At 39.3% G+C, this 20239-nt stretch overlaps 5 protein-coding genes and 1 pseudogene across 7 annotated transcripts; 2 read left to right on the forward strand and 4 right to left on the reverse strand.

Annotated features, from left to right (window-relative positions):
- Positions 1-54: 54 nt before the first annotated feature.
- On the reverse strand, positions 55-2156 carry LOC121806901. Its single transcript, XM_042207075.1, has 3 exons — positions 1947-2156; positions 617-848; positions 55-478 (listed from the first exon to the last, which is right to left on the reverse strand). The coding sequence occupies exons 1-3, from the start codon at positions 2045-2047 to the stop codon at positions 179-181; spliced, it is 633 nt and encodes a 210-aa protein (XP_042063009.1). The 5' UTR covers positions 2048-2156; the 3' UTR covers positions 55-178.
- A 1751-nt stretch (positions 2157-3907) lies between these two features.
- On the forward strand, positions 3908-6559 carry LOC121809527 (protein OVEREXPRESSOR OF CATIONIC PEROXIDASE 3-like). The gene is made up of 4 exons (XM_042210222.1): positions 3908-4246; positions 4639-5040; positions 5203-5565; positions 6160-6559. The coding sequence occupies exons 1-4, from the start codon at positions 4055-4057 to the stop codon at positions 6310-6312; spliced, it is 1110 nt and encodes a 369-aa protein (XP_042066156.1). The 5' UTR covers positions 3908-4054; the 3' UTR covers positions 6313-6559.
- Positions 6560-8117: 1558 nt separating this feature from the next.
- Positions 8118-10262, forward strand: LOC121809585 (transcription factor HY5-like). Of its 2 annotated transcripts, none has more exons than XM_042210301.1 (4): positions 8118-8313; positions 8803-8977; positions 9215-9371; positions 9938-10262. In XM_042210301.1, exons 1-4 carry the CDS (start codon positions 8217-8219, stop codon positions 9980-9982), a joined length of 474 nt encoding a protein of 157 aa, XP_042066235.1. In that variant the 5' UTR covers positions 8118-8216; the 3' UTR covers positions 9983-10262. The 2 variants fall into 2 exon arrangements, with proteins under 2 accessions (XP_042066235.1, XP_042066236.1); XM_042210302.1 differs by having other exon boundaries at positions 8173-8399.
- An 84-nt stretch (positions 10263-10346) lies between these two features.
- LOC121809584 (adenine nucleotide transporter BT1, chloroplastic/mitochondrial-like) lies at positions 10347-13371 on the reverse strand. Its single transcript, XM_042210300.1, has 3 exons — positions 12171-13371; positions 11056-11217; positions 10347-10984 (listed from the first exon to the last, which is right to left on the reverse strand). Exons 1-3 carry the CDS (start codon positions 12675-12677, stop codon positions 10511-10513), a joined length of 1143 nt encoding a protein of 380 aa, XP_042066234.1. The 5' UTR covers positions 12678-13371; the 3' UTR covers positions 10347-10510.
- A 122-nt stretch (positions 13372-13493) lies between these two features.
- Positions 13494-15782, reverse strand: LOC121809582 (annotated as a pseudogene).
- A 100-nt stretch (positions 15783-15882) lies between these two features.
- LOC121809583 (DEAD-box ATP-dependent RNA helicase 15-like) lies at positions 15883-20185 on the reverse strand. 2 transcript variants are annotated; one of them, XM_042210299.1, is made up of 12 exons: positions 20022-20185; positions 19754-19879; positions 19227-19327; positions 18415-18587; positions 18053-18284; positions 17832-17950; positions 17250-17306; positions 16990-17174; positions 16676-16820; positions 16505-16588; positions 16343-16406; positions 15883-16191 (listed from the first exon to the last, which is right to left on the reverse strand). In XM_042210299.1, exons 2-12 carry the CDS (start codon positions 19867-19869, stop codon positions 16181-16183), a joined length of 1287 nt encoding a protein of 428 aa, XP_042066233.1. In that variant the 5' UTR covers positions 19870-19879; positions 20022-20185; the 3' UTR covers positions 15883-16180. The 2 variants fall into 2 exon arrangements, with proteins under 2 accessions (XP_042066233.1, XP_042066232.1); XM_042210298.1 differs by having other exon boundaries at positions 19754-19876; positions 20022-20184.
- Positions 20186-20239: the final 54 nt, after the last annotated feature.

Here is a 20239-nt window from a genome sequence, read left to right on the forward strand (position 1 = left end):
TAATGGAGTTATGTTTGCCTATTTCATTTGTGTTGAATTAAATGTGGACCACACTTTTAACTGAAAGGGCTTTTGAAATTAAATGAGGCAAGAAAAAGGTCATATACAACAAAACTGAGTTAACTGATGCACCATACATGAGAATAAAGAAAGGTTGAAACATCCAATTTAGGTCGGATCATTTTAGCTTGGCTTTTGAAGAGCTCTTTAGGGGCTTCGCTGCTGGTTGAGTCACGGTGGTTCGGGCTGCTGCTTTCTTTAGGTTGTACTTCACCGATAAGAAAGCGCAGAGCAAAGCTATCATCATAGTCGGGTACACGAATACGGCCTTTTTTGGATCTGTGTTTGGTGGCTTTCCAAGAATGCCTTCTTTGAGAAGACCCCAGATGACTAAAAGAGTCCCAAACATGTTCATCCTTCCCTGTTTTAGGAGACCAACGAGGGAACCAGCGACACAAAAGTAACTTCCGGCAAGAACCTAGCCAACAGGAAAGGAGAGTCAAAACTCTTAAACGAGTGTAGCATGTAGTAAAACAAACGACTGTTAAGCTTGATTACTAATTATATTTGTAAGTGTAGGTGAAATAAGGCAAGGGAAAAGAGCGCCAACACATACCTCTAATCGCTGTAAGTCGACTTCAGCAGAAGCTTCCTTAACGTCGGTCAAGTTATAGATGCTTAACAGATTATTCCAACTTGGGAAAGTCAAGTCGATAGTGAGGCCATTTACAATAGCTCCGGGGTAGAGAAGAGCCTTTACCACTGGAAGCGGAAAGATCTCGCTAGAAATCAGCTGTGAGGCTGTCACGTGAATAGGTGTCGTGCACATGCCAGATCGACATTGGACCCTGAGAAAAAATAGAAACAGGCAACAAAAAGCAAGATAATAAGATGGTTAGGATTGTTATGACTTGATGGTATTTATAGTTTTTCTTGGTTTATAATTTACGAAAACCAAACAGAAATAATCACATTTAGAACTTAAATGCTCATATTTATCAAATAGCAGCACAAGGTTCAAGTTTCAACTTCTTTCTTCACATGTGGAATGGACAAATTTATAGCAAGAAGCAATATTCCAATTAAGAATGGAGTAGAACTTATTCATTCACTAAAAGTCTACAATTTTATCAAATAAGTCATCAAATCAATAACAAGTTGAATACTTGCTGCAAAAGAACTGTATAAACCTAGCTTCTATCAGCTTCATATACAACGATTTATCTCTATACAATCTCCTAGCCAAATCTTAGTTATCCAGCACAGACATGCAAGGAAATGATTATGATTTCCAAGATATACAAATGAAATAATATGAAAAATCAAACAGTTTCCCCAGTAAGGATGATGCAATTCCAACTCCAAAGTAGTAGTAAAAATTTCAACACAAAAAGTGGATGGGCCAAATGCTTAAAAATGTCAGACTCCGTATGTTTCATAAAGTCCAAATCAGAAGTAAATTACAGCTAATTCCAACCATAACTACATTTACCGCAAATTACTATTACTTCATTTATCATATTAGCACACTAGAACCTCTGATTGACAAACTAGATACGAAAATCATGCATAAAAAGCAATTTCATGATAACCGTTTTCATTAACACTCTGTGCAATCAGCACAACATAGTCAAAATCTAACATATATAATGATCCATCATCCTAATATCATATTCTAAACAAGCAATAAAGTTAGATCTCAGTTATACAACAAATACAGCAGAAAGAGACACAAATATGATTTCCACAACCACACAGTGCAAAGTGATAACTGCCTAGATCTCGAAACAAAAGTAAAATACTTAAATTCCTCTCCGCAAGTTCACGCTACAAACTGAGCTATTTTCTGAAATCTCAGCAGAACGGCCCAGATGTTCGAAATATAAGTTGAGTTGAAACTAAAAATTCAATTGGAAAGATGCAATGTTTTGGGGCAGAAACGGTACCTGAAAAGGGGCACCTGAAAAATGATAAGGACGAAATATAAGAGAGAAGCGTATTTGGGCAGGTTGCTCCACTTCCCCTTAGCCGCAGGTGGGTTCGCCATAGCAGATCTCGATTCCCAAAATTACAAAGTCAAAATCTATGTTTGATAGAGAATAAAAAGAATGTTTCACTTCTTTATTAGATCCGCAGCGCTGCTCACCCCACTTCCGAAAAAAAATTCACACCACGCTGCACAATTTTCATCTAAATTCTCTCATCTTCTCTTATCAATTTCCAATCTTTCCCTCTTAAAAAAAATGTCCGGCTCCGACGATCACCCCTCCGACTCCCGCGGTTGAAACCACGAATGGGTCGACTCACAACCGTTCCCTAGTCCGGAAACGCAATTATCGGCTCCTCCTCAAACCCAAGGTTCTCAAGTTCTGGGTGGCTACCGGCCTTACCCGGTGGACGACCAAGATGCCCCCGATGGGCGATACGGGGTGGGGACCCGAACCCAGATCGGGAGGGAGCGGCGGCTCTCAAACTCCTACTCTTCGTGTTGTCCGCACCCCGTACACTCCGGCGGAGATGGATCAGTTATTCAAAGCCTAGTTGATTATCTTTGAAGATTCAGAGATAGGCACGAACTAAAAGCGGGGATAGATTTTGGTGGCACATTTCTCGTCGGTACAATGAAAACCGCCCGGCTGGAACCATCGAGCGTAATGAGAGTATGGTGCGCAATGTCATCTTCAGAGCCAACGAAGAAATCCAAAAGTTCTAGGGGTATTACCTCCAGGAAGAGCGGTCGGCGGGGAGCGGCATGAGCGAGCTCGACATCATCAGTGACGCATTGGCGACCTACCAATCCCAACATTACAAATCATTCAAGTACCTCAGCCCTTGGCAGGAGGTGCATGTGCATCCAAAGTATAAGGGAGGCATATCATCCTCCTCCAGCAAACGGTCGAGGTCGGTATCCCTATCCGACGCCGGCGAGGATGAGGTGGCTAGCCAGCTTGCCGGAGCTAACTTGGATAGCCCCGACGCCGGCCCTAGCAATTCTCAACGCCGGCCGCAAGGAAGGAAGTGGGCGACGGCCAACCGCCGTCGCGGCGCGACTCCATCCGCCTCCGCTCCCTTTGTGCCACCTCAACCTCCACTAACTCGTTGTGGATCCTTTTGGCTCAACTCAATTTGGCCGATAGGTCAAATATGACTCCCGAGCAACTTGATTCACATTTGGCAATGATACGAGGTCTCCGACAAATATTAGGGATAGGGCCGGAGAACTAGTCTTCCATAGGGGTATTTTTTAGCCTTTAATAATGTATTTTTTATTTTTTAGGATTTTAATTATGTATTTTTAGTTTTTAGGATTTTAATTATATAATTTTTAATTTTTAGGATTTTAAGTTTCTAATTTTTATTTTTTAGGATTTAATTATATAATTTTTATATTTTAATTTATTTTTAGTAATTGAAGTATTTAAATTAAATAATGGAATTGTGGAACTCTTGAGCATGTCTTTGCGGAAGAGTATGGATGTGAGTGTTGTGCTCTTGGGGAAGAGCAGGGTAAAAAAGTAATAAAAGTGGGTCCGGGCCCATATCCGTGCTCTTGCCAAAAAGCACGGATGTGGGTGCTCTTAGTATCATATTTATTACGTATTACTCCCTCCGTCCACGAAAAATAGGGCACTTTCATTTTCTGCACTCGTTTTAAAAAAATATAATAAATAGTTAAAGTGGAGAGAAGAAAAGTAAGAGAGGGAATAATATAGACAAGAAACTTCTCTATTTTATTCTCTCTCATACTTTACTTTCTCTCCACTTGAACTATTTATTATCATTTTTTCAAAACGATGGTAGAAACTGAAAGTGCCCTATTTTTTTATGGACATAGGGAGTATTAAATTAACGTGGAGTATCATTGTTCAATAGAGCAGCCCAATAAGATGAATACAGAAGACCCATTAAATTAAAATCAATAGCCCCATTTTAAGCGTCATCCCTTCTTCTCTCTTTCTTATCTTCTCTCTCTCAGCAGTCATCTCACTTCTCCGGTGGGAAAAATGAAAACGCCGGCCGTCGGGACTCTTTCCGCCTAAGAAAACAGCTGAAAATGATGGCGTCAAGTTCAAGTGCTCTTCGCATATCCATTACGCTTCAGAGCACAAGAAAACCCCTCTTTCCCTCAATTCTCACCAATTCTTTCCAGCCAAGTCAGCTTCCGTCGCGCTTCGCTGGTCTCACCTGCTCCAGCCGCCGTCGAGACGGCGGAAATCCGCCCCTAAATCCCAAGAAAAACAACAAGGTATACTCTCCTCATAGATATTTTTCACTTTGTTTATCCTGATTTTGAAGATACAAATGTATATTAAAAGGGTAAATGGGCTATTTCATTGGTTCGTCATTGTTAGTTTGAGCTAGACTTCTGTATAAAAGATGCGTTTTTGCTCAGTTTTTGTGATGTTCTGTTTTGTTATTGGAGTGACTGTGATGGTTTAGGTTGATTTCTGCATGTGTGTGTGTGTGTGTGTGTGTGTGGTGGCCAAAAAAAGGAAGAAAAAGGATGAAAAGGTTTTGTGCTTTGAGTGACTCACTTCTGATGTTGTATGTGTTATGATTTTGTCAATTGTCATCATTGGGGATCGAACAGGGTTTTGGTATTGACATCAAAGATTTGTGCTTTGTATCCTTGTTTAGAAAAAGATTGCCAAGAAAGAAGTTGGAGAGGATGATGATTTAGATGAAGATGCTTTTGAGGCGCTCTTTCGCCAACTTGAAGAGGATCTGAAAAATGATGAATTAGATGGTGAAGAAGATGATCAGGATGTGAGTGAGGAAGATCTTGCAAAACTCGAGAAAGAACTAGCTGAGGCTTTGGAGGATGATGACTTCTTAGTGGCATTAGGCTCTGCTGCGCTTGGGGGTGTTGTGAACGAAGATGATGAAGAAGAAGGAGAAGAAGACGATGATATTGATGTTGATAGTGATGAGGATGGAGATGAAGTCGATGGTGAAGAAGAGGAAATGCCCGTGAAGCTTAGGAATTGGCAACGCAGGAGGCTAGCGTATGCATTGCAGGATGGTAGCCGCAAGACTAGTGTGAGTCTTACTCTTGTTAGTTCTGTGTGAATGCCTCGTGAGTTGGCCTTTTATATGTTAATTATTCATTGGATTTTTTATTTTGTACTCAGACGTTTTTGGATATAGAACCATGAAAAGGAAACATCTCATGAAAGAGGATTTGGTTTTATTTTCTTGCAGATAAAAAAGCTTGCTGCTGACCTATGTATGGATAGAGCAGTTGTTCTCAAACTACTTCGTGATCCGCCTCCAGATCTTGTCATTTTGAGTGCTACTTTGCCGGATAAACCAACGAAAAGAACTAAAGATCCGGTGGAGAAACAAGAGGAACCTGTTGCTTTGGAGACGACAGCGAAAACAATCAAAGATCCTGTGGAGAAACAAGAGGAACCTGTTGAGACGACTAAGGATGCTGAAAAGCCTAAAGTTGAGGCCAAAGCACCAGTTCATGTGATGCAAAGCAACTGGACTGCTCGAAAAAGGCTGAAGAAAGTACATATTGAAACCCTCGAAGAAGTTTACAGACGATCAAAGCGCCCAACTGTGAGTAACTCCCACTTTCACATGATAGTATTTGCAATTGTTTTTCAAAATATGTAGCCAAAATCTGATAAGCCATGCATGATAAAGTTCAAGAAGAATTCATGAAGGCTGCCACAGGATTTCCCAGACTATTTTAGTTAGCAAGAGAAAGATATACAGTGCGTTTGGCTTTACGATTTCTGAAACTCAGTACTAATCACAATCAAGCTGGTGAAGAAGTATGGGATTGGGTGTTGGACCGTAGGTGAAGGCTGAATAAAAGGGAAATTAGGATCTTTTCGATTGAATTTTACTGAAATTTTGTTCGTATCACAATGCCTGCTTAACTTTTATAATCCATGCTAGATCAGAAGAAGACATCTTGTTTAAGTGCAATGGAGACGAGTCTTGCACTTGATAGGATCGAACATTTGAACGTTAGCTGAACTGTGATCTTGCAAGTTACTATATCATTGAATCTTGAAAATGTTTTTGGATTATTGCTACTTGACAGAAACTAGTTAGATCCAATGTTTCCAATGCCAACTTTCTTGAATCACATATTGTAATTTGGTTTGACCAACACTCCTATCTTCATCCTTGAAATGGTTGCAGGATGCCATGATCAGCAGCATTGTGCATGTGACAAACCTGCCCCGGAAACGAATTGTGAAATGGTTCGAGGATAAACGAGAAGAGGATGGAGTACCTGAACAGCGCGTCCCATATGAACCACGTGCTTCTGAATCCACCATTACGACCAACTAGAAGTCTATAACCATCTTCAGATGCAGTGAATAGAAATTTTATTACATGCTTGGTAGTTTGTAGATGATAAAGATTGTTTCTTGTGTTTTGAACTTTGAAATGCTGAGTGATTTTGCTTGGTTTTTTAGAAATCATTCCAAATGTTTCACTTCATCACTACAAATCACAGATGAATCAAAATAATCTGTATGTGAAGTCTAGTAGTATTTCATTGTATTTAGTTAATCAAGAAACTAGAAATTGATTTCTTGGCGTGTCTCCTAAAATATCTAATTTTCTTTGGGCACTATCAATATACTAGTACTAATTTCTTTCGTGTACAATAATTCTCTTTTTTTCTTTCTATGTCTAACAAAAATGTCTCCATATTTATTTTATATATTCACTCACGATATTCTTAGTTCCTTAAAATATCCCGACCTGCATTTTTTAAATTTTGTGACATTTAAGGACTATTTAGTTGCAATTATATCTCATCATTGAATATGTATTATATTTAATTGATAGAATTGAATCTTGCGACCCTATATGGATAATCAATCTTATGATAATTATTTCATTAGTCACAACCTCTAACTAAAATAATCTCATAAATAATTACTGTCATGACAATTGAACACCAGCTTATTAGACTATTTTTTTATGGGTATAAGGAATAAGGGTCATCTTCTATTGCTTATAGCATCATAATTCAAAATCAAGGCCAAATCTCCACCATTAGATTTTAAAATGAATGGATAAGATTAAATCTTACGGATTTCAATAAATATGCATCAGTCCAAAATATGTAACTGATCTTCCACATAAAATTCGGAATCTATTATGCACACTTATATTTTGCTGAAATCATTAACACTACAAATTATGGTTATGGCACGAGTTGCACCTAACAGAGTGACATTTATTTTTGTTTGGGAAATAGGGGCATTATTCTTGGTGGTCAATTATTCAATTTCGGTAGATGTTCAAAATTGATTTTTAAGTGTCTATTCTCGAATTCTAATTCTTCAACTTGTCTTAAAATATCTAAGAATATCAGAGTTTATTTAGAAATTAAAAAATAAAATAATAAGTATGAAAATATATAATGTTCATTCAAATAAAAATAGTTTGATGACCAAGTCGGAAATATACCGAAATTGAATGTGCAAATAAAAATGAGTAGTTAAGACAATTGATATCCCTAATTGTAAATTTATAATAATGAATTTTTATTTTCTCTTTCATCATTAATACGGTCTCATCTCAATAGACAAAATAAACTAAATTACAAATCCACAACAAATATTTGTACCCGTTATGTGTTAATACAATGCTACTACTATATTTCAACGTGCACTCGCATGTTATATCACATTTACACGATATTAACAATATCCAGCGCGACTTGTCACACATAAAAATAAAATAATTAAATTACAAAGCTTATTTCCAAAATAAGAAACCAGAGTCTATGAGAAAAGGCATATATATCAATGGACAAATTGATAAAAAAAATTTTATCACCACTGTATGCTTTGTTAGAAACTTGAGGGGCGAAAATAATAATTTTTAAAACTCATAGGGTGGAAAATAGAAATTGTGTTTCCTCTTCCCAAAAATAGATACCTACTCCAACCAATATCAACCGTCCGATGAAATTAAAATTTTGAACAGATAAAATCTGTCCACGTTCCCACCTCATCGACCTTTGATTAACTGAGCACGGTGTGGCTCTAAAACAGCCACGTTAATCGATCATCGACCGTCAGATTAACCTAATCTAATGGTTACTGTAAATCCGAGCTTCACTGCTGCCACATTTACGTCCCGCTCTTTTTCTCACTAGAAGGCTGAATCATCGCTCCTCAGCACATTTTTCATTGTCTCTCCAGTTTTTGGCTGTGTTTTTATTGGTTGGAGAAATGCAAGAGCAGGCCACGAGTTCTATCGCCGCCAGCTCTTTGCCTTCGAGCAGTGAGAGGTCTTCTAGCTCTGCCCTTCACGCCGAAGTTAAAGAAGGTTTTTTTTTTTATCTATTTTTTCTGCTGGTGGGGTCTAGTTTGCCGCATTGTTCAGTTGGGTTCACCACGAGATGCTCTGTTTTGGTATTTATGATCTTCGACTCTTAACTCATTTTTTCTTTCTCGGAATTGAATCTTTTTTAGTTACTCTGAATGGTTCTGGTTTTGGGTTTCTTTAAAAAAATCGAGTCTTGGCTCTCTAAAGATAGCTCTCTTTTTTCTTTGTCTGAAGAGTAGTAGAGCTCTTGGTTTCTCTCTAGTAATAGCACTGTTTGCTTGTTGTAAATCAGGATTCTGTTTTTAGGCTTTAGTAAGATCAAATATCATAGCTTTTAGGTAGAATCATTCAGATGTTCATCAGTTTTATCGAAAATTTGAGAATTTTTCATTCTGATTGAGGTGCATTTGTGTGAATTGTAATGGATTGGATCATAGTATTAAACGACATAGTATCTTTTATTATTTTAAAAATTGAATCTTGGTGAAGGCATGGAGAGTGATGATGAGATCAGAAGAGTGCCGGAGATGGGGGCGGAAGCGGCTGTTACGAAAGCCCCTGGCCGGGATGGGGGTTCGGCTGTGGGGCCCACTCAGCCGTCAGCAGGGGGCTCGAAGAGGAGAGGGAAGAGCCCTGCTGACAGAGAAAACAAGCGGTTAAAAAGGTATGTTGAGAAAGCAAGGGCTATCCTTATCCAATTATATCCAGCCATGTCATCTCTTGTCCGAAGATATTCTTTGGGTCCCCTCAAAATTAGGATGAGCATATTGTGATGTGTGTTGAAACTTGAAAACAGACTATTCATGCATTTTGGCTGTTTAGGAGCTTAAGAGGTTTTGTCTTGGTGTTGGTTGTTACTGTGTAAAGTGCATTTTGGTAATTATGTTTTTTTTGGTGTAAGGTTGTTGAGGAATAGAGTCTCAGCCCAGCAAGCGAGGGAGAGGAAGAAGGCATACTTGATCGATTTGGAGGCTCGAGCTAACGAGTTGGAAACTAAGAATGCTGAGCTTGAAGAGAGGCTCTCAACTTTGCAAAATGAGAACCAAATGCTCAGACAGGTACAATTTTTTGGCTGGTGCTCATTGCTATTACCTGTTCACGATACCTTGATTGCAAGAAACCCGTGGTAGAATTTGAGCTCGTGAGTAAACCTTGGGCTAGGTTTCAAATCTTGTTCTTCGTGTTTTTTCCAAACTAAGATGGTTTGAAATAAGGCATACAGTATGATGGATAAAATATTTGTTGCCTTGTGTGATTCTTGTTTTCTGTACAAACGTGATACATCAGTGGTAAGATAGCTTATCGAATGGGGATACATCAGTCGTAAGATAACCTTGATTGCACTGAGCCCGTTTCTCGCTCCGAATCATGTACTTTTTTCTCTGACTGGATTAGCCAGCTATCATGAACTGGATGTTTTAGTTCCTTTACTAGAAAGATTCTTCCGGATGAAGTTGTTCGTTGTGAATCAACCTCGTTCCTTTATCCAATATCCAGACAATACTTCTCTGTGCCTAACAAAATCATATTGTGAATGTTGTGATTACATTTTTGAGGAGGATTAGTTTTCATGGTTATGAACTAGACGCATGTTTTTTGCTGCTAAACTGCCTACAATTTGCAGATACTGAAGAACACAACTGCAGGCGCGCAAGAGGGAAGAAAGTAGGTACGCGTTGTTCGGATGTTGGATGTGAACTGAAGAATGAGAGGTGGGCTAAAAGAGTCCCTTCAAGGCAAGTTGTGTTGGATCCCCACACACTTGTCGGTTGAGACGGGTTGCTTTGTCAAGCTATTCAAGGTGCTAGGTTCTTCTCCGGTTGATGATGGTATGCAGTTAGATTATTGTAGGATGCATTAGCTGCTGCTATAGCTAGAGTTGTTGTAAGCATTTAATGGTAGAGAGATAAGGTTGCCATAATTTATGGGATGAAATAGTATGTTCTCTATCTTCTCCCTTACAAATTCAGCAAATTGAGGATCTTCTTGTTTGACAAATCGAGTCTGGAAATGGTGAAACAATTTAACATAAATTTACAAGCAAAAACAGTAAAACATATTGATTTTCATCTCAAAATCAGTACAAGTTCCGAGCAAAAAATTCTACACTAGAAGAAAATTTGTAAAGAGACTGTAAAATGTCAATTGACCTGTGGTTTATCCACTGGAATTTATTCAGAAAAACAGATTTCCTTTCCTATGCATCCTCTTCTCTCTCTACCAAAATCTTCTTACATGCTTCATAACACATGAAAGATATCCCAGCCGCAGGCACCAGCTTCAGACAGCTTGGCCCGAGCCCTTTGTACAAACCTTGTATCCCATCTCGTTGGATGATGCAGGCGAGAGCGTGCAGAACGTTCTTGTACACGTGCCTCCCGCTCACGGCCCCCACTTGCATGTGTTTGCGCGCAACTTCAAGAGGGAATGTGGCCGTGCTAGAAATGGCGCCAGCTGCTGACCCGATCATGAGTATTTCTATATTGCCTATCTTTTCTTGTTTGAAGATTTTCCTGTAGGCTTTCCGCAGAGTGTCGTAGGCACAGTAGTTGGTGGCAGCATAAGGGATTACTCCAATCAGGCTCGGGGCGAGGCCTCTGTAGAGCTCGCCAGGCCCACCCTCTTGCAGTATTTTGACAAATGCATCCAGCAGACCGTCGTAGACTCCTCTCTGCAAGCAAAAGGCATGAATGGTGCGGAAATTGAAATGTACTCTGGATATGAAGTGGATTAGTTAATTACCTGTATGGTTAGTCGAGTTTTGAGTAGCTCGAGGGGGTAGGTGACCAGTGTTGAGGTGACCCCAGCTGAGGCACCCGCGACTAGAGAAGGAGGAATGGGTAATTTCGGCTGTTCACCGGGTTTGGAAGACAAGTTCTTGTTGACAGTATCATAAACAAATAACTGCAAGAGAGTAGAAATATGTTTTGAGTACAAAGTACAAACATAGGAGTATTAATTGGTGAAAATAAATGAATTAAATTGTACATGCTGAGGGAGATGATCACATGTTTTGTCAAGATTAGATATGAGCAAGGAAATAGGAATAATAACCAAATCAAAATCATATACAACTAGAGTTCCATCAAAGTGTTATACTTAGTTGAATGATCATATCACCAACTCAGACAAGCTAATAGGCGGCTGGAAATATTACATGTACAAAATGTTCAAATATGAAATAATTAGATTGAATATCAAGGCATTCATGGTATATATTCCACTTCAGAGAACCACTTTTTATCTCTAGAAAACCACCTTATTGTCGCGTAAAAGAGATTTGCTCTCTAGAAAAACTAATAACCACTCTGAACTTGATCTTGACAGGATAAATGAAGTGTTCTGTGGCTACGAAAGATTATGGAGTTCCTAGAGAATTATAGGGAACTCAAGGAGGAAAAATGAGCATATATATTAAAATCAACGTAATGACAGTAACTGGTATACCTTGTCAAGGTGACCCGTGAAACATTTGAAGTCGCACAGTAATCAAAGATGTTGAAAGATCAAGAAAAAACACTAGGCTTATACATTATGCATAATAACATCACCCTCTTACACCTTATTTTTTTCCTACCATCACAACATACAAGCTTCAAAACATATATCACAGTGACAAGTTACCTACCTAAGCCCAAACTGGTGGCGTTAAGTATCTCTATAAATTAAGTACTTCATGCTATAACCTAATAGCTATTAAGTGAAGTAAAAGGTCTCAAGCTTCTTCTTTCCTTAATAGACAGCAGTAGTAACAATTAACACCAGCTAACAATAAACCATGTAAAGCTCAAAAGCACATACATATACAACAAAATCAAGCTAAAACAGATCAAACAACATCCTAGAACACTTCTTACCTCTATGGCTTTGCTCGGTGCAACGCGAATCACATTCACAAAATTCCCTCTAAACAATCCTTTCCATCCATCTGTTTTCATAATATTGTTGAACACATCAGTTGTGGAATGCCCACTGCTACCTACCATCAAGTGAGTCCTAATCGTCTCCAAAGGAGCAACAACAGTCCTAGAAACTGCCCCGGCAATCCCACCACTAACTAACCTCCTTAATGAAGGATTAGAGATCTTAATCTTAAGCTGAAGCCCCCTTTTTTTCTTCTTTCCCCCCAAACCCTTCGCCTCACCAAACCCCTCAGGCAGTGAAACGTATTTCACTAGCAAATCAGGATAGGGTAATTTCAGACCCTCATTTCCTTCATTTCCCATTTGCACAGAGGCAAACAACCCACCACCTGGATAAAAGTTGCAATCTTGATTGCTCCATTGAAGTCCCAAATGAGAATCTGATAAAATCCCACCTTTCTTGAACGATTGAGATTTCATTTCTCCTCTACCGCCCATCATTCAATATCTTTGTAAACCCTATAAACAGAAACCAACAAAAAAAAACTTTATCACAAACAGTCGCCTTGTTTCCCTCCGTGTGTGATAATCTCAACACGAAGATTTCATGTCTCGAGGCGGAATGAAAAAGGTGACGGAGGGTAAGATTCGATTTTGGCCAAATGGGTAGGCAGAAACTCCATTGTTGGCAACTGGGTAGGTTAGTATATAGCAAAATATTCTAATTCTTGGTCAAAAAAGACAGTAGGCCTAGGGAGAATAGTGTAAGATTGTAAAGCAGCAATCATGTAATCATATTATATGGATTTAATTAGATATTGCTATGATGGAAGAATCTAAGAAACAATGGATGGACGCGGAGGTATCATATCAATGAAGGGCTCTTTTACTTTGAGGAACAGGTATGAAAAAAGGTGAGGTGGGACTCTGTTCTTCCCTCTTCACACACACATAAAACCAGGTATATTTTAAACTTTAATAGTAGTATTTGGATAACTCAGACTGAATTGCTTCATGATTTAGACGTGTCATCATTTCCTGAATATGTTTAACTCATCTTTCTGAAAATTTTCGTTATTTTGGTCATAAAATATGAATGGTATGATGTTGTAATAATATTTTATTATTGTTGATGTCCAAGCCATTTGTTGTAATGATAACTGACGTGGCATCCTCTTCAACCACCAACTGAATTCAAGTTCCATCTCAGTTTTCCCTTTGTGTTCAATTTCCAGCAATACTCAGCCAAACATGAGATGAGACTTTCAAAAAAAAAAATTAAAATGATTTACTTATTAATAGATGAAATATATCAACTTCAAGAAGCAGCAACTGCAAGCTTGCATTAAAGATCACCAGAAATCATTGCAGGAGCAGAATCCATCTTTAAAGTGATGAAACCTGTTCCTATCTCTCACTACTATCTGTCTATTATATATGAGAGATATGAGTTTAGTAGCAGAGTGACAATCCACACAAACCAGATTCTTCACTATCCGAATAGTCGATCTTGGATTAGTTTTAAGCAGCGCAAATGCAATGGCCAGCTTCTCACTATGCTTATTCAGGGCACCCTCTTTATCTTCTTCCTCAATGTCGAGCAACACATTCGTCGTTGTAGAAACGTATCCTGCAGCTCTCATCTTCCTCTCCATCTCCTCCACCATCTCATAAATCTGGGAGTGCTCTTTATGAGATTTATCGCCTGCAACAAACTCGTAAATCCCATCACCTAGCTCAATCATGGTGCTTCCCGGGATTTTTTTGATCCCTTTCTTCCTCATTGCTTCCCTAACTCCGGTTTTCCTTTTCCAGTCCGGGAGCTTGGCATAGATAGACCCGAGCATCACATAGTTCGCCTCTTGCATAGGCTCAGCCTTGATGAGATCTGTGGTGACTCTTTCACCAAGAAGGAGATGAGCTTGAGCATGAGGCGAAGATACCAAAGTTCGCCATATGACTGGATTTGGCACCATTGGCATTGTATTTATGAACTCGAGAGCTTGTTCAGTTAATCCGGCCCTGCTCAGCAGATCCACCATACAGCCGTAGTGCTCTATTTTTGGTGCAATGGCGTAATCTTTCTCCATTGAATTGAAATAATGCTTCCCCTCCTCGACTAAACCAGAGTGGCTGCAAGCAGCGAGCATGCACAAGAATGCAACGCTGTCAGGGACAACCCCGGCTCGTCTCATCTCCTCAAAGAGGGCAACGGCCTCCAAACCACGCCCGTGCAATGCCATGCCGGAAATCACACAAGTTCAAGAAACAATACTCCTTTTACTTTGAGGCATGTTGTTGAACAACCTCAATGCACTATCAACATCACCACATTTAGCAAACATGTCTATCAAGGCATTGCAGAGCTTCTCTCTCATCTCAAGCTTCTCCCTCTCGACGTATGATTCCACCCACCTCCCGAGCTCAAGGGCTCTGAGGTCAGCACACGCCGATAGCACCATCACCATAGTGATCTCATCCGGCCTCACCCCCGCAGTCTACATCGCTCTGAACAAGTTGATAGCTTCAGCAGACATTCCCCTCCTCACATACCCGCCCATCATCGTGCTCCAAAGGACTGAATTTCTCTTAGGCATTTCCTCGAACACCTTTTCTGCAAACTGAATCCCATCGTCACAACAGCAATACATGTGAAGCATTGCGTTGACAACATGCGATTCCCCGTGAAATCCGAGTTTCAAAACCGATCCCTGCACGGATTTGCCTAGATTGAAGTCGCGAATGCCGGCACAAGCCTTGAAGACGAAAGGGTAGGTGTAGTTATTAGGTTTGAAGCAATGTGTAAGCATTTTGCTGTAGTAAATTATGCTAGTGCGCTTAAATTGAGTGGATTCTGCGAAAGCTTCGATAATGGTGTTGAAAAGGAAGGCATCATGGTTATACGGCAGTGATTCAGGGGAGAAGATGAGAGAACAAGCATAGGGGATTGCGTTTAGGGCTGAAGAATAGAGGTGAATTTGGTGAGGACCAAAGGGTTGTTGAGCAAACCGAGCTTGAGAATTCTTGCATGAATTTGAGTGAGTTTTGAGTAAGAATTGCATAGTTGAAGAAGGCTAAGTAAGGCAGCTCTGCTCCACCTCTCGTTTATACATCCATGAAGGAAGAATTGATACTGCTAGGAAACTGGTTTGAGATGAAGGCGTTTGCTTAAAGCTGGTGCAGATAGTGAAGAATCATAGTGTTAAGGTTAATGTAGTGTGTGTAAAATCACTTTGATTCATGCTCATTGCAAAAGTTGGTAGAGCTAGGATCTTGATGAATGATCCCCTGCCGTGGCAGAATGCTGGCAAGGGATCCATCCAACCTCTATGTTTTATCTTCAGTGAGTCTAAAGAGATGGATTCAGCTCTTGATTTGTTTCACGAGATGAAAAGGGCTGGTGTTCGTTGGGATTTTGTCACGTTTGAGACACTAACACACAGGTTGGGAAGACTCATGAGGGAGTACAGATCTTGGAGCTTATGCTTGAGGATAGAGGCAGTTGTAGAGGAAGAATCGCTTGAGGATCTAAGAATTACAACGTTGGTGAAGGCGCTCAACTAAACGAAAAACTGGTTTCCTGCTGCTGTCAGATCATACTCTTATTAGACGAAGCTAAGAAAGCATTGTGGGTTGAAGGAGATTTGCAACAAGTTTTTTGTGATATGCTTATGCAGATGATAGAAAGAGGCATTGCTCCAAATCATGATACATGGTAACCAATAGATTGCTGGAAAAAACTGATAAAGAGCTGATTTTTTGTAAACATAAATAAATCTACCTCAAATCTCATTAAGCAATCCACAAAAAACAGATTGTAACTAAATATGGTCTGCAGCCACAACATGGGCATCAGATATTTTTAAAATCCGAGTGATAATATCTCATCTGATGCCAACCGCCCTAAAGTTAATAGAAGGTGCAACAATACAACAATTAGAGCAGCCATTGTCGTTTTTCAGTAACCAAGAGCAACTCTCCCTCTCCCTCGCCTCACGTAAGCTTTATGATGGCACTGCACAAAAACCAATGATAGTGTAAGCTTCAATTAAACAGACCACTGCACAACAACTAATGATAGGAAACAGAAGCATTGGTCCCTATGTTCAAATGTCAAAATACAATGATTGGATGGCCTAGTAAAAAGCAGACAGACAAATGCTTACTATATGTGGAAGTATCAATCTGTTCAGGTAGTTCTTTAATATCAACTTCAAACCTCTCCTGTACCTGTAACATAAAGTAGGGGAATGTCACATAAAATGCAAGGATCCAATAAGCAATTTCTACTAAAGGACCCCAAATCACCCCAAATCCTACTAACAAACCTGATTTAGAACATCTGAATCAGAGGCAGAAGACACAAACGTGATGGCCAGCCCTTTGGTGCCAAACCTCCCAGCTCTACCCACCTACAGACATGGGGAATAAGAACAGAAACTTGGGAGTTAGTTTTTTTTCAGAAACTGGCAACTAAAGAAAGATGAATTAGATCATACCCGGTGAAGATAAGTATCTGCAGAATCTGGCATATCATAGTTGATCACAATATTAACTCGTTCTATATCAATTCCTCTTCCTACCAAATCAGTTGCTACAAGAATCCTCTTATGTCCCTCCTTGAATCCCTTGTATCGGGTCAATCTACAAATCAAACACATTCGCATAAAAAACTGAAAATACAAACATAGTATTCATTCTATCTCCAACTAATACTAATTAATCCGAATATAGTTGTAATGTGAGTCACACATTTTATCAGGACAAAATACATCAATTTATATGGTTAACAGTAAGTTTAGAGATAAGGGACCTTTCTTCTTGCGACATGCCAGAGTGAATGCAAATTGATGGAAAGTTACACTCCACAAGCAACTTGTTCAGCTCAGCAGCTCTAGTAACACTTTTGACAAAGATAACAACTTGATTGAAATCCAATGCATCCAGCAGATCATTCAGCTTCCGGTTCTTCTCCAGCTCACTCAGTTTGATGTAGTGCTGTTATTCGCAATACCCAGTAACGATTACTGCAACTTCAAAAATTAAAGAGGACTATTTAGTGTACGAACAAACCTGTACAAGACCATGAAGGGTTAACTTCGCCTCATCATCCACGTAAATCTCCATCGGCTGAAAGGAAGAAATGTTACAGTAAAGCATATTAGGCCCCATGAGAAGCTAATGATTATCCAGTATGAAATGAATTGACGACGTGCATGGCCCGAATTGATGTCCCGGTTCATCTGAATCACTCCTTGCAGAAACTTTACTAGTGCACCACTGCTGCTCAAAGTCAGCTACTTCTCCAACTACATAAACAACTCAAGTTTCCATTCCATCCCTCTCCTCTCACTTTCTATAAAAAAGCATAGGAAAAAATGCCTAGTTGAAAAAACAAAAAAACTACAAGACTACCAAAAAAATTCAACTCTGGACACCACCTATATAGAATAAGGACTACCAAAGAAAACCCCTGCCCACCAAACCATTTGAATGAACCATCAGATGCCGGATAGATCATATGCAAGCATGATACAGCAAGCATACAGAGCTTTCACCACTGTATTCTTGGCATACATGTCACTTGCAGAAAGCTGGAATAACTGAAACAGTGTAGACTTCAAAATTCAAGTAGAACTGGCCACAGGACATTACATCTTGCATGAACTTTTTGCAAACAGGTCGAATCTCTTTACTGAGTGTAGCCGAAAACATCATAACTTGTTTGTCATGCGGTGTCATTTTGAAAATCTCCTGCACGTCTCTTCTCATATCTGAATAGAGGTAAAATAACTTGATCAAATGATGACATTTGTTCCAGAAACTTTGGTGAAACATGGGGGTTATAAGACAATGATATTATATGGAAGGCATACCAAGAGACTCGAGCATCTTGTCACATTCATCAAGGATGAAATGCCTCACATTCCTTAAAGAAAGGTCCTTGTCTCTTGCTAGACCAAGTATCCTTCCCGGTGTTCCTACCACAATGTGAGGGCATTCATTCTTCAGAAGATCTTTGTGAATCTTAACGTTGACTCCACCATAGAAAACTGCAACTTTAATATCTGGCAAATAGGTGCTGAATCGCTCAAATTCATGACAGATCTGCAAAATTCAGTAAAGAGAATATAGAGTAAGACAAGACAACATCAAAGCAACAAACATATCTAGCCACACATATATGCATAGTATCCATATCCAAACTTCCACACTTGTTCAGAAATAGAAAACCTGCCTGATAAGCCAGTTCCCTTGTGTGGCATAGCACAAGTGCAGCAACTTGACCTGCAATGGGTTCAATCTGCTGCAATGTCGAAAGAACAAAGACAGCAGTTTTCCCCATGCCAGACTTGGCTTGGCAGATGACATCCATTCCCAAAATAGCTTGAGGTATGCACTCGTGTTGAACTGATGAAGAGCCAAAGAAATTTGATCCAAGGAACGCTCAGTTTCAATTAATAAAGGTTTTACCATTCAACTTCTCCAAGATAGAGTGATGTTAGTGATTTACCTGTGTAATACATAGACTGTGAGATACATTATAATCCACAAAATAATTTTGAAGAACGAGAAAAGCAATAGCCTTGAGTAACAACTGAACAGTAGTATTTAAAGAATATACATAGAGAATTCAGTTAATGCACAAATACTCTTATGCACAACAACAATAGCAAAAAACTACCCCTAATTGAGTAATACCCAGAAGAAACAGTGTCAACGTAAAAACTTGCACGAATGAAGAACACCTACAGAGTAACTAAAACTAAAAATATCATACAAACAAAAGTAGGATGGTCCACAATCTTGGGAGCAAGTTTAAAGAAAACAAATCCTCTAGAATGGTAAACTTTCTTACTTGATGTGTGAAATTCAAATTCAAATTCAAATAATATCCACTATCATTGTACATTTGTACCTACAGTCAAATATTTTATCGTAAAATGGAAAGACATTTAATGCTTATAATGAGTTAATGACTCTTTCAGAAAATGAACTGTCGCATGATTGTTGAGCAATTCAGGTCAACAACAAAATAGAGTATCTTGCCTTCTGAAGGATGCTCAAATCCTGAATCCACAATAGCCCTCAAGAGCTCTGGCTTCAAGAGGAAGTCTCTGAATCCTGAACTGTGGATCCCCACATAGCCTCTGTACAGACATGAAATACATGAGCAATTTCTGGAAAAAAGTGAGCCAAAAAATAATTCATCACCTACACCCAGAACAATAAGCCAACCAAGCCAGCCACATCAAATTTTTAAAAAATGCTTCTCTAAAAAGAAATTTCCGAACTCATAGACCATTGGTCCGTAATTTAAGTATAAATAAAACCAAAACCAAAACCAAAATCAAACACACACAAAACGACCAACTACACAATTCATCTAGCTAAAAGTAACAGGTTTCCGAGATAGAAACAACAGTAAACCAATAAAGTAAGATATAAAACAAGAAACCTAGTGGAATGAATTATAAGCATTATAGTAGAAAAAACTTTCTCCGACAGATAGCAATCATAGCATATCATATTGAGTAAAAGGGCTTCCAAAATTAAAGATCGTAGGGGAAACTCACTTCTTGCCGGACTCTCCGTTGACTTTGGCGATGACCGAATCGGGGGCTTTTTCTTCTTCTTCCTCGTAGTCGAGGAGTTCCTCTTCGTAAGCTTCGTTGTCTTTGGTGTCTCCCATTACGTACCTGCTGCAGGAAAGCAGTAGATCAATAAACAAAAATTCGTTCTTCGATACTCCTAAAATCTCAGAAAGAAAGAGATCCCTAGTCGGGCAATCATAAATTGAAAAAGAAAATTGATGTATGAGCAAAGCTAGGGTTTCGCTCTTACCTGTTGGATCTGATAGAAAGAATAGAGAAGTAAGGAGGTTATAGTTAGGACTTCGAGGATTTCTGCAGACAAAAACGTTACGAAAAAAAGGGCAAAAGTTCCCAATCGGCGGAAGGAGAGAGAGAGAGTTCTGCAAATGATGCCGCGCTTGAAGTTTATCACTTTTAGGCCAGTGTGTATACTGACGGTTTTACCCCTCTATCATGATGAAACGCTGT

Source organism: Salvia splendens, chromosome 6, assembly GCF_004379255.2.
Source record: "Salvia splendens isolate huo1 chromosome 6, SspV2, whole genome shotgun sequence".
Classification (NCBI taxonomy): Eukaryota; Viridiplantae; Streptophyta; class Magnoliopsida; order Lamiales; family Lamiaceae; genus Salvia; species Salvia splendens.